General features: G+C 41.4%; 1 protein-coding gene across 2 annotated transcripts in view; it reads left to right on the forward strand.

Moving 5' to 3' along the window:
- The first annotated feature begins 1,730 nt into the window (after nt 1–1,730).
- The window catches only part of TRPM7 (transient receptor potential cation channel subfamily M member 7), a 137,838-nt gene continuing 125,165 nt past the window's right edge, over nt 1,731–14,403 (forward strand). For both annotated transcript variants that reach the window (XR_006354726.1, XM_043982235.1), the window contains exon 1: nt 1,731–1,854. Coding sequence is in view for 1 of the 2 variants with exons in the window: in XM_043982235.1 (XP_043838170.1) it covers nt 1,852–1,854 (3 nt within the window). In the remaining variant the exon portion in view is untranslated. The remainder of the gene's footprint in view (nt 1,855–14,403) is intronic.

Here is a 14,403-nt window from a genome sequence, read left to right on the forward strand (position 1 = left end):
CATCCAGGAGTGAGATGTAAGAAGACTGGAAAGGTAGGCGATGAGAGAGATGCTGTAAAGGTAGATGTAAGATATGGCGACTCAATGGACGTGAGAGGGAGGGGGGAAGAAGAGGAAAGCCGTTCTGAGATTTTTTCATCTTTTCAGTTTCAGAATTTAACTATGCTTTCCCCTAGTATGACTAGTATGTCTGTCAACAAACATTTTTTTCCTACGTTAGTTGGTAGGTTGATAAAGAGACAGAGACAGACTCTGCTTTCAAGAGGTTTAACTTGGAGAGATAAGACATATGCACAAGAAAAATTTAAATCGTTGATTGTTATTACAAACTAGAGAACAGTATGGAAATAGGGCATGGCATGGCATTTTGACTGGAGTAGAACGGTCAGGGGAATAATGAGAAATGAGACTGGAGAGGTGGGGTAGAAGTTGATTGTGGAAGATCTTTAATTTCAGGCTCAGATATTTAGACTTTACACTTTATGAAGGAGAAGCTATTGAGGATTTTGAGTAGAATGGAAATATGTACAGGGAAGATTATGTAGGAAGACATGAGTGGGTACAGCCACAGGGAAAAGTGAGGAGATCATTCAACAAATATTTATTCAGCACCTTCTTTACCCAGAGTACTGACTGGGTGAGCTTTAACCTTCTTGCTGGTTATAGTCTAGTACGGTGATGACACATCATCAGTATGGAGGGTTTGGAGTTCAAGGCTCCACCCTCTCATCAAATGGAGAGAAAGGGGTGGAGTACCAAGGCTGTTGGATTTACTGAGTGATATTTAACCCAACAATGAATTTACTGGAGTATGATGGGAAAGTGAGAGAAGTCCTAAAGTAGTGAAGTTAGGTGAGAAATAAGATGTTCTGAGCTGAGCTCCCTCCTTAGATGTAATTTGTGGACTCCATGGCTTCATCTCCCCTCGAATGGAGAGTGGTGATGGGGTGCAGTAGAAAGATTGATGGGCTCTTAACGGGGGATGATGCTTAAGCCCACGATAAACTTCCTGGGGGTATGGTGGGAAAGTCGGAGAAGTCCCAAAGTAGTGCAGCCAGGTGAGAAAAGAAGGGGCAGGGAGAAGTCGGAGTAGAAGGGGGCCCTGGATTGACTGACTCTCTGAGGTGACTGGAAGAAGCGTGGTTGCACTAAATAAGAGGAAAGCAGCCCCGGGGGCTGTTTGAAGTCCCTCGCACCACGTACACATGGCTTCTCTTTCCAGACTTACACCGCAGTGGGGAGGAGCAAGCTCGTCAGGTCCTGCTGCTTAGGTTCCTTCTACAGCTCAGCCCTCGGCGGTCGGTGCGCCACTGAGGAGACTGTGGTGAGGAGATAATACTAGGATGAATTTCAGCAGACTGGGGTGAGGGTGCCTTAATCGCCAGCTTTCTGGGTTCCCTCCTCCTCGCCGCCGCGTCACCCCTATCCCCAGCGTCTCCGACACAGACCCGGGCCAAAAGTAAAGCCGGCAGAACTCAGCTCCCGAGGCCACGGAATAAGATGCCAGACCCGCGGGGGGCAGAGGGTCACGTGACCCGCGCCCTCGCGGCGGCGCGCATGACGCGTCGCTCACGTGGTGTGTCTCCGGCTCCGTCAGGCGGCGGAGGCGGGCGCGGGCGCGTCCCTGTGGCCAGTCACCCGCAGGAGTTGGTCGCACAATTATGAAAGACTCGGCTTCTGCTGCTGCTGCTTCTAGCGCCGGAGCTGAGTTAGTTCTGAGGTATCCCTGGGCTGTTCTTGTCCGGCGGCTTTTGCTGCCGCCTTCGGAGACGCTTCCCGATAGATGGCTGCAGGCCGCGGAGGAGGAGGAGGTGGAGTTGCTGCCCTTCCGGAGTCCGCCCCGTGAGGAGAATGGTACGGGACCCGCACAGGCCCCGCCGGGGCTGAAGGGGGGAAGCTAAGGGTGAATCGCTTCTGGGAACCGCTGGGGAGGGGGAGGACAGGAGCTCCGAGGGCCGAATAGCGGGTCGCCCTGGCCCAAGGCGGGCCGGGGAACCGGGGGTTGGCCGCGGGAAGCCGCTGAGCTGAGCTGGAAGCTTAGGGTGCGAGCCGGACCGGCACCAGCCCGAGCGCGTGGACCGCCTGGGTGGAGACCCCAGCGCGCGAGCCCTGGAGGCAGAGGCTGCGGCAGCGGCAGCGGTGGCGCCGCGAGCCCCGTAGCGGCACCTGGCTGTAGGCTGAGCAACCTCTGTGCGACTCGACCCCCCCCCCCCGTATCCCCAGGGAGCGCGGCAGCCTGGTCCCCCCCTCCCCCAGCGCCAGCTGCGGGCAGATGTGCGAGCCAAGCTTGGAGCCGAGGCCCCGAGGGAAGGTGCTAGGGAGGGAGGCGGAGAGAGGGGGACAAAAAAAGGACCTGGGGCACGGGGCTCGGAGAGGTGCCGCTCCAACTGCGCAGCGGTGAGCCCGCGGCGGGTTTCCATCACAGGCAGTGTGGAGTTTCCAACTGGTTATGACGATTTTTGTTTAATGGTAGGTAGCTCTGGTTTCAGATTTTTTTTTTTTTTTGGCATTACTTCAGTCATTTGATGAGGTTACTGCAGAAGGGACCACAACATGATGTTGAGCGTTGCCAGGATCAGGGTGAACCGCCTTATCCACTTGCCCTAGAGGACGAGTTGCATTCTAAACAGAAAGTGCGGAGTGAGTGAATGGAGGGGGAGAAAGAGGTGCATTGCAGTAATCCGGGTGTAGTTTTTAATGCCCGGCAGCAGGTGTGAAGAATTTCTTTGCTACTGACTTGGGCCCGAGCATTCAAGTATTGGTGGGTACTTCTTACGTTTATTACGTTGCCCCTAATCATCGTAGTTTATATTTGTGTAGATAGTAGTGCCTTTGCTGGAGTGTGGCAGTCCCACTCTTGAACTTGTACAGTAAATGCTTGTTATAAAGGGACTTACTAAGCCAGGTCTTTGGTTATACAGGAGTCGGATAATGCCCCCCGTCTTTTTTTCAGTCATCTTTCAATAGCCACAGTTATTTTAATTTTGAAAACAGTGGTAGTTAACCTTTTTTTTTCCTTTAATTGCCACAAATACATGAATAAGGTTGACTAAGGAGGCTAAATTTTACATTGTGAATTTGTCATCATTCAGTAAGACTAGTTAGATCACTCTCTACAAAATAGCATTAGTTTTGTTTGATAACCTTTATATTCTTCAAAACTCAGATATACATGTAGGTTTCCTTTTTTGAAGGAGAAATTTTTACTATTTAAAAATTAGTTTTGCCGTTACATGAGAAAACCGAAGTGACAATTTGACATTGATTCAGACTTCCATTCATCCTCAAAGCACTTCCCTGTAAGGGGGGAAAACACTCTTCCTGATAGTAGTAGGCTTTGCATTTTTTTTTAAGTGAGGTAATTGGGGTTAAGTGACTTGCCCAGGGCCACACAGCTAGTGTTAAGTGTCTGAGGCTGGATTTGAACTCAGGTCCTCCTGAATCCAGGGCCAGTGCTCTATCCACTACGCCACCTAGCTGCCCCGTAGGCTTTGCATTTTGCTGCAAAACTATCTCGTCGAATTTGGGTCTTGGGTCTTTTTACAGCTTGCCTCCATGATCTCCCCTCCCCCTCCCCCCATCCAAAACAAGTCCTTACCAGATTACAAATCAGTGGGAGTTTATCCTTTCTTCCTTTAGGACTAGTTGACTCCAAAAATTTCTCTTGCTTCTACTGTCTTTCCTTTCTTTCATTTCCAAGAGACTTCTTTGTCTAGGTACATCACATCCTCAGTAATCTGTGCGTTTACTTTTTTTTCTTGAAACTTACTATGTTTTCATCTTCATATTTGTTTTATAACATGTTTATTTTTTTTCTGGAGACCTTTCCAGAATTGAGAAATGAAAATGAGCATTTTTATCTTGAATACTGATTGTTGTTGAGTACAATTTTCTTCAATTTTTCTAAACTTTTTGAATCTCTGGGAACTCCTTAAGAGTTCCTTAATGTATATTGTGATAATAAGAAAGATTACCCGAATGTGTTCTGAATATATATTAGAAATCATAGTTGGGGGTTGTTTGTTTGTTTGTTTGGTGAGGCAATTGGGGTTAAGTGACTTACCCAGGGTCACACAGCTAGTTAAGTGTCAAGTGTCTGAGGTTGGATTTGAACTCAGGTCCTCCAGACTCCAGGGCCGGTGCTCTATCCACTGCGCCACCTAGCTGCTCCCATAGTTCCTGTTTTTAAAAAGTTTTTAAGTTAAAGTGTATTGTCCTTAAGGGCTGTTGTCTTTGGGAATTGAAACTAAACATAAAACTTAAATCTGTATATAGATTAGAGTGCAATTAGATATGATTTTTTAAAGTTGATTTTTATCCATTTTTTTCTACTACTATGAGGCTACTGGAAAGCCTCTTGATATTTTGTTAATAAAATTACATAAAAATGCTGGCATTATTCTCACCCCTACCCATAGCCAACTGGAATACACTTGATATAATTTTTAAATTAATTTTAATATTTTATTTCACTAGGCAAAAGTTAGTGATATGAAAATTTAAGTTTACAAAATTTAAATTTAGGTTTAGAAAATATATGTACATATTCTAAATACACGTTTAAAGAGTGCATACATATTCTATATATGTGCAGTAATACATTCACATAAGAACTTGAAATATTAAACTTTAGGATAGGAGGAGGAAATTTTTCCTAATGACAGAAGCTAATTCAGTATTTCCTCATTTTTTTTCTTATTAATCAGTTTACCATCTTAGTAGATGCATCCCCTTAAAAAAAGTTTCCACCTTAAGTTTTCTCTCTTGTTGGTACTGTTTTTTGACTAGAGACAAAAAATGAGAAAAGTTGGCCGTGGAGAGAACCTGTTATAATTATTTATTTGTGTCATTTACAGTGATTTGATATGAGTGAAATGTTTAATGTGGAGAATATTTTGAAGCAATGTGCCATCATTCATTAATTTTAGAATATGAGTTTGTTTTTGGTGTGAAATATTTCACTTCATTTTAAAAATCATTTTATGCCTCCATAGAATAATAATTGATTTTATTTTTGAATTGTTTTGTTAAATTCTCTAATTCTTAAGAGATTCTGGAACCTATTTAAATAAATATGGTAGTAGGAATCATCTTGTGCTCTATTGACATGGAAATTAATAAACCATGGCTCTTTACCTTGCCCAACTATGGACTTTTCAAATCACAAAGCTTTTTTAAGATTCTTGTTAATCATTTATAAGAATAAATATACAAATACTTTCATATTGTTTCTAAGACCACGTAGAAACAATTTTTAAGAGAGTTGGATTTTCTTATTCTATAAACCTATAAGCAGGTTACCTAACCCATGTGAACTTTAGTTTCCTCCTTAGTAGAACAAGCATGGTAGTAATAAATGTCCTGTCTACCCCAGGGTTGTTGTAGAGCTCAAAAAAAGTGTGTGTGGGGGGCCACCCCCAGTACTCCTTGAGGGAGTCCATGTTTTCAAAACTATTTTTATAATAATGCTAAGATGTCATTTACCCATTAAAGCAGTCTACTTTTTCCCAACTGCATGGCTTTTTTGAGACTGACTTTTCTTCATATACTTCGATCAGAACAACTATCTCAGCAGATTGAGTTGGAGAAACAGAAGAATCCAACTGTCTTCTATCAAGCCAGACATTAAGGAGATGTGCAAAAATATGCAAAACAGTGCTACTTACTAAATTTTGTTTTGGAAAATACAGTCGTTTTTCATGAAAATATTTATGTAATGGGTTTATAATTCTCTCTAGCTGTTCCCCATGCCTGGAACTCTCTCCCTCCTTTGCTCCAACTATTGACCTCCTTGGCTTCCTTTAAGTCCCTACTAAAACTTCACCTTCTATAAGAAGCCTTCTCCAACCCCTCTTAATTCTAGTGCCTTTTCTCTGTTAATTATTTCCTACTTATGTATATGCTTGCTTTGTATATAGTTGTGTGAATATTTTCTCTTCTATTAGACTGTAAACTCGTTGAAGGCAGAGACTCTTTTGCTTCTTTTTTGTATTCCTGGTACAGTGCCTGGCATGTAGTAGGTGCTTAATCAATGTTTACTGGCTATTTTTTTTTTTGCAGGACTATGGGGGTTAAGTGACTTGCCTAGGGTCACACAGCTAGTACATGTCAAATGTCTGAGGCCGGATTTGAACTCAGGTCCTCCTGAATCCAGGGCCGGTGATTTATCCACTGCGCCACCTAGCTGCCCCTACTGGCTATTTTAAAATGAATGAATAAACTTAAAATATATCAGTATTAATTTTTTAATATAGTAAATATGGATAGATGTAACCCACATAAAAACTCTTTGGGGTACTCAATAATTTTAGGATTATTGAGGGATTTTGAAACTAAAAGGTTTGAGAATACTGTTATAAGGAAAGGAAATAAATGTACATGAGTCTAAATGAAGCCATAATAAAATTTTGGAAAGGAAAGAGCCATTGAGCTTTTCTTTTTCCCCATTATCATCAGTTTATAACTTGAATTAATTCTATTGAGAGGGAGGAAAGGAAAATTTTTTTATCAAGTTCCTACTATGTGCCAGGCACTTGATTACCTCATTAGATCATTGAGTACAACTAATACTAGAAAGAGTATTTCCACTTCAAGGTAGGACAGAGGATGGACATCTGGGTCTAGAGAAAACCTGGATTCAAATCCAGCTTTATATATTTAACTGTGACCCTGGGTGAGTCACTTAACCTTTTTCTGGCTTAGTTTTCTCAATTATAAAATAGGAATAATAATAGCACCAACCTCCCTGGGTTGTTATGAAGATCATAGGAGACATTTGTAAAAAGTGCTTAGCCCAGGGCCTGCAGGGATCCATGACTCCCATTTCTATTTGAGTTTGGCACCACTGATCTAAGTGATCTTGGACAAATCACTTAACCTGTTTTGGCAATAAGGAACTGTTTTTAATATGATTTTGTTTCTGAACCTCCAACATTTTATTATTTTTCAGTTTTTATTAAACACTAGTAAACCTAATGGGGAATAAAAAAAATAAAACTCACTTAGTCTTATTCTTAGGTTGCTTGGTCTAATAGAATCAAAGATAAGGTTTATACATGAATATAATACAAGTACAATACAAGGTATCAAGTTGGTTTCTAAGGAGGGAGAGAGTCCTTCTAGCTGAGAGACCTGTAATTTGAGAAGATTAAAGTAATTCAATAGAAACTCTCTCAAAGCTCCTCTTTGAAAATTGTGTTCTCCATTCTCTCCTCTCCCCAGTTTTAGAGGAGTCTTTGCTCCCTTATTGCCAAAGTTAACCCGTCCTCTCTATACCTTCAAATTCATTTACTCTGATATGATAACCTTGTTTTGTCAGTCATTTTTTTCTGTCTACTCTATTCAGTCAATCCTCTCAGCCTGTAAACATGTTCAGGTTTCCCTTATTCTTTTTTTTTTTAATTTTTTAATTTTTTGGTGAGGCAGTTGGGGTTAAGTGACTTGCCCAGGGTCACACAGCTGGTAAGTGTGTAAAGTGTCTTGAGGCCGGGTTTGAACTCAGGTCCTCCTGAATCCAGGGCCTATGCTCTATCCACTGCGCCACCTAGCTGCCCCAGTTTCCCTTATTCTTAAAAAGGGTACCTTGGGGGCAGCTAGGTGGCGCAGTGGATAAAGCACGGGCCCTGGATTCAGGAGGACCTGAGTTCAAACCTGGCCTCAAGACACTTGACACTTACCAGCTGTGTGACTCTGGGCAAGTCACTTAACCCTCATTGCCCTAAAAAAAAAAAAAAGGGTACCTTGATCCTGTTACCTCATTCAGTCTCTTCCCACCCCCACTCCCAACCCCAACTTCTATTTTTTTCCTTTTCTTTTTCTTTTCTTTTCTTTTCTTTTTTTTGGCAGAGCTATGAGGGTTAAGTGAATTGCCCAGGGTCACACAGCTAGTAAGTGTCAAGTGTCTGAGGCTGGATTTGAGCTCAGGTCCTCTCGAATCCAGGGCCGGTGCTTTATCCACTGTGCCATCTAGCTGTCCCCATTCCCAACTTCTAATGTGTGTAGTCCATATTTGGGGACTCTACTTCCCAACCACCTGCTTTATCTTCAGTATTTTGCATTCTGGCTTCTATCTATATTACTGTACTAAAATAGCTTTTTCCAAGCTTTTCTCCAAGTATCACTGAATATAATGTCCTTTTTTTGATCCATAATTCAAGCTCACATTTACATGGTGACTTGAAGTTTACAAAGTAATTTAATCCTAGGTGGCACAGGGGATAAAGCACTGGCCCTAGATTCAGGAGGACCTGAGTTCAAATTTGGCCTCAGACACTTGGTACTTACTAGCTGTGTGACCCTGGGCAAGTCACTTAACCCATATCACCCTGCCAAAAAAAAAGTAATTTAATCTTACCAGCTCTTCAATATGGTAAGGTAGGTAGGTCATCATCTTTTTTTGACTTCTGCAGCATTTGAAATTGGGTCCACCCCCATTTCCTGAACATTCTTTTTCCCTTGGTTTCCACAATTTACTTTCACCATTTTTCTTTTTTGGCTTTTCCTTCTCTTCATGTATAAATGTATATCCCCCAAGGTCTTTTGACTCCCTTAATTTCAATTATTACTCCTCTTCAGATGATTCCCAATTTTTATCTCTACTACCAGTAATAATGTACGAATCAATTAGTTAATGTCTAAGATCCCTACACATAGGGATACATGATACAGATTCAGTGATCTGTATCATCACTACATTTCCCCTGAATTCTAGCCAGCATTTCTAATTGCCTACTACTACTAGTGCCTTCCAATCTAAGTGTAATTTCCATTTATTCTGTATGTACCTTGTATGTACCTATTTTTATGTATGGATGTATATATGCAGTTTCCCTCATTAGAATGTAAGTTTATTGAGAGGAACACTTTTTATTTTCCTACAGCTAAATATTTGCTTATTGGACATTTCTCTGTGTATTGCCAGTGCTTAGTTAGCACAGTGCCTGGCATATAACAGGCACTTAATAAATGTTTATTGAGTGATTGGTATAATAATACTTTATATTCATATACCATACTTTGTTCAGCTCCAGTTGATGGGTACTCCCTTGTTTTCAGTTCAACCAAAAGAGCTGCTATAAATATTTTATACACAAGGAGCTTTTTTCTTTCTTTGATCACTTTAGCATATAGGTCTAGTAATAGTATGACTGGGTCAAAGGGTGTGCATAGGTTAGGGACTTTTTGGGCATAGTTCCAAATCACTTTCTAGAATGCCTGGACCAATTCACAGCTTTGTCAGAGGTGTATTGATGTGCCTCTCTCTCTCAATTGTTATTTTCTTTTTTTGTCATTTTGCTAATCTTATGGGTCTGGGGTAGACTTTGAGGTAGACTTGGCTTTGATTTGCATTTCTCTCACAGTTAATTGAAAATTTTTTCATTTATTAATAGCTTGGGTTTTGTGGGGGCCAAATTTAATATTGGGAGAGTTAATTGGGTGGCTTGCTGTAATATTGGGGTCCCGAAAATAATGAGGGATCTCTAGGTCCAAAGCTCCCTCCCCTCCAAACTGCCTTTTTAGATATTTCTCCCAGGCCAATAAGAAAGGAGCCTAACAGCCTCTTTTCCACAAATGAATCAGGTTTTATTAATGGGAACAAAATAAACAGCAACGGTGAAATTAATAAAATCAAAGACAAGGGAATAGGGAAAAAGAAAAATGGATAATCCCCCTAACTCTAATCTAAGTCTATACAATCCCCAAACTCGCTTCTAGTTCAACTAATTCAAACGAGCAGGGCTCATATGTTAACTCACCACCTGGGATCCGGAGCTTCAATGGGAAATAGCTTTGCAGCCAGCGCGCACAGGAAAAACTGCCAAGAAAGAACCTCTTTCTGCCCACTCCAGCAACTCACACCACTGGAAAAAAGTGCTCTCCCCTCAGTGAGCATTTACTCTCCCTCCCCCAAAAAGGGGAAGTCCTTGATACTGGATCTGAGAGTGGTTTCTCCTCCTGACATTAGAAGCATGTGTCACACAGGACAGCCCAGGAGTGGCCCATCCCAATCAGTCTGCCAAATTCCATTACTTTACCACATTCCCCCCTTTGTTTCTTCGAGGAACATGGAGTGTTTCCTTGATGAAACAGTAAAAAATCAGTCTGCCAAATTACATTATTTTATTATATTTTCTTCCTCTTCCAATCCCTCCTTTTGCTATCGCACCCATTCTCATGTAGGCCTTCTTCATAAGAGACTACAGTAGTTATCTCTCTTTATTGTTGAACATTGACTTGACTAGGTCATTTTATTTCACATTTACCATGAAATCTCTTGGTTCATTTCCTACCACCCTTTTGCATTTCATTTGCTTCCATCAACTTTTACTCCTTTCTTTTGAGACAGGATGCCATTCATGCATGCATAATACACTTTTAGAAGTAGTGGTCTCTTTGAGCACCAAATTCCTGTAGATTATTTGTATTGCAAGATCCCCATTTCTCATAGAATATCTTTCTCCCTCCATGGGAGTTTTCTTAAGTGAGATCTCTTCCCACCATTGAATCAAGATGTGCCCCCTTCTCCTATTTCATTCCCTCTCTTTGCCATCTCACCATTCTCAAATTGGCCTTCTTTCCAAGATACTACAGGAGTTATACTTTCTTTATTAGTTAACATTGTCTTGAATAGGCTACCTCACACATTCCTCTCTATTTCCCCTTTCCCTTTATGTGCTCTCTTATTCTGCAATTTAGCATTCAGTCCCCACCCACCACCACCCAAAACAAGGATTCACCTATGGGGTGGAGTATTATGAAGTTATGTTTCAGGCTTATTCCTCCACCACCATTCCATCACCTTTGTGAAGGTAGTATTTGTGAGAAACACTTAGCACAGTGCTGGACACATAATAGGCATTATATAAATGCTAGCTATTACTAAGATAATACAGAATAAATGGAAAGATAGTGTTAGAGAGAAATACACTGTCAGTTGGTGGGAGTGGGAAAAGCCTTATCCAAAGAGAGTGATGTTTGAGCTGAGTCTTGAAGGCAGGCAGGGATTCTGAGAGGCAGATGTGAGGAGGAAGAACTTTCTAGGTAAGAAGGACAACCAATACAAAACCAGAGACTCAGGGTGAAACTTTAGTTGTGTGGAAGGTATGTTGTGTAGGCCAGTGTGGCTTAAATGTGGTGTTTGGGTGGGAGTGAAGTGTAAGAAAACTAGCTTAATAGGAAAGAAAATGGCTGTGAAGAGCAAAATGCCGAACAAAGGGGTTAATATTTGATCCTGGGGGTAAGATAGAGTCATTAGAGTGTATTCAGTAGGGTAGGGAGATGACATTGTTATACCTTTACTTCAGAAAAAATCCTTTTGGCAGCACTGGAGGATGAAATGAAATGGGGGTAGAGTTTGAGTCATGGAGACCACTTAACCTGTTGGAGTAGTCTACATGAGAGAATATATATGAGTGTGTACTAAAGTATCATCTTCAGTTCTTCATTCTCACCTGAATACACATAATCTTGTCATTTCTGTGTTTATGATATGGGGGAGAAACCAATAGGAGAAAGCACGTGGGTCCTTAGGATTCCTCTGTAAAGAATTACACGCTCGCACAAGACCTAATTAGGAATAAAAGAACAGGCTTATTGGGGTACAAGAGAAACCGGCCGGGAGGCTTTCCTCTCTGGCTAACTTGTGGGATGCCATTTTATAGGGTTTAGATGGGGTGGGTAAGAGTCTCTTATTGGGTGAGGGGCTGGTGGTCTTCCCGTGTTGCGCTGGGGTAAGAAGAGTCCCTTGTGAGTGATCTGGTGGCGGGTGTCAACTTTGTCCTGAAGGGTCTAAGCAGTCTGCCGATGGGTGGTTCCAGGTGGTCTTCTCCTGGATTACCTCATCCAGATGCTTAGGATGACTGGAATGTAGGGTGATGGTCCTGGAGCATGCTCAGTTCGATCTGTGCCAGTAGGCGCACGTGCGTGCGTGCGTGCATGCGTGTGTGTGTGTGTGTCTCTCTCTCTCTGTGTCTCTCCTTGATTGAGTTCAAGGAGAGGCCTACTTGATTTCAAGGGAAAACCCCTGAGGTTTCAAGGAAAAAGTTCCTTGAACCCCCCAGAGAATTGTTGGGGTGACCAGGGCCCATAATCCTCCCATGACATTTACATCTCCTATGTCCCCTTTTCTCAACTCATACAGCTACAACCCTAGTTTAGTTCCTTAGCACCTCCTAGCTGGCCTAGTATAATGGCTTGGGGGGGGGGCTGGGCAGTGAAGGTGTAGTGACTTGCCCAGGGTCACACAGCTAGTGTCAAGTGTCTGAGGCTGGATTTGAACTCAGGTCCTCCTGAATCCAAAGCCATTGTTATATCCACTGCGCCACCTAGCTGCCCCTGTATAATGGCATTTTAACTGTTTCTCCTCTATTAAGTCTCCCCCCCACTCCAATCCATTCTCTGTTTAGCTGCCAATGTGATTTTTCAAAAATCTATCTCTGACAATGACAATTTCTTGTTTACTGAACTCCATTGGTTCCCTGGCATCTTCAGGATCAAATATAAAGCCCTCTGATTACTTTTAGCTTTTTAACTATATATATAAGATTACTTTCTTTGTACCTAGTTATTTACATGTTATCTCTCTCATTAGAATGTTCAACTTCTTGAGTACCTGGACCTTTCCCCCCCCCTTTCTTTGTAGCCTAAGTGCTTAGCATAATGCCTTGCCCACTTAGGAAGTGGTAAATAAATGTTTATTGTTGCTGTATGATTGGAAAGAAGGGAAGAAATGGGAGATGTCCTAAGGGCATAGAATACAAATATAAACAAAAGAAAGACAATTCCTTCCCTAAAGGAATTTATATTCCATTAGGGAAGACAACACATAAAAGGAAGCTGAAAAGGGGTGAGGGGAGAATGTGCAAGGTTTAAAGGCATGAAATCCAGAGGAATGCAGACTGGTGGGAAATGAAGAGCTGGCTGGGCCTTCCTTAAATGAAGGTTATGGGAGGAGCCTTCCATACTCCAATCCTGAGGTGGGCCTCAGAGACAGAGGATATTTCTGAGGTGTGAGTTCCAGGATTGAAGTGATCTTTTAGGATAAATGGGTTCTTGTGGCATGATAAAGAATTCCAGCAGCTTGCGGCCTGGCAGGAAATGTACAGTATAATATAGTACTAGCACGTAAGTGGTACAATGGATAGAGCACTGGAGTCAGGAACATCTGATTTCAAATTCATTCTCAACCCATAGTAACTGTGTGACCCTGGGCAAGTCACTTAACCTCTCTTGGCCATAGTTTCCTCAGTTATAAAATGGGAATAATAACAGCATCTACCTTTTAAGATTGAAGGTCAAATGAAATAATATATATATTTAAATTTTTAATCATAGAAGTATTTTATTATTTTCTAGTTACATGTAGAGATAGTTTTCAACATTTGCTTTTATAAGCTTTCTAGTTTTAAATTTTTCTCCCTCCCCAAGACAGCAGGCATTCTGATATAGGTTATATAAGTACAATCACATTAAACATATTTCTGCATTAGTCATGCTGTGAAAGAAGAATCAGAGGGGCAGCTAGGTGGCGCAGTGGATAAAGCACTGGCCCTGGATTCAGGAGTACCTGAGTTCAAATCTGGCCTCAGACACTTGACACTTACCAGCTGTGTGACCCTGGGCAAGTCACTTAACCCCATTGCCCCACGCAAAAAGAAAAGAAAGAAAGAAGAATCAGAGCAAAAGAGAAAAACCTCCAAAAAAAAAAACCCAAAACAAAAAAAAAAGTAGAAATACTATGGTTCAATCTGTGTCTAGATTCCACAGTTCTTTTTTTCTGGGTTTGGAGAGCATTTTCTATCATGAGTCCTTTGGAACTATCTTAGACCATTGTATTGCTGAGAAGAGTCAAGTCTATCACAGTTGATCAACACACATTGTTATTGATACTGTGTACAATGTTCTCCTGGTTTTGCTCACAAATGAGATAATATTGACAAAGCACTTAGCACAATATCAGGCACTATATAAAGGCTTCATCTCCCAGTAAGTAGATTTGTGAGTTGCTACCCTTTAGAAGTTTATGTAGTCATTCAGCAAGCATTTATATAAAAGCAGAATGTGTGAAAAATGGAAAATACAAACTGTATACTTTGGCATATATATAGTTGTGTGTGTGTGTGTGTGTGTGTGTGTGTGTGTGTACACATATATACATATATGCTATAGCAATAAAATGACAGCTTAATATTTTGAAGATAGGTCACTTTATATGATATCTACTGTGATTCTTTGAAATCTTAGTCATGGACCAATTAATAATTTGGTTTCACCCAGTCTCTGCATTGAAGTGGAGCTAAATGAGGGTTCAATGTAACTTGAAAAAAATTGTAACTTTTAAACATTGAATCACTATAATTTATCATCACAGTAGGGTCTAACTTACTGTTTATTGCCTGTGCCCTT

This window comes from Dromiciops gliroides, chromosome 2 (genome assembly GCF_019393635.1).
Source record: "Dromiciops gliroides isolate mDroGli1 chromosome 2, mDroGli1.pri, whole genome shotgun sequence".
NCBI lineage: Eukaryota > Metazoa > Chordata > Mammalia > Microbiotheria > Microbiotheriidae > Dromiciops > Dromiciops gliroides.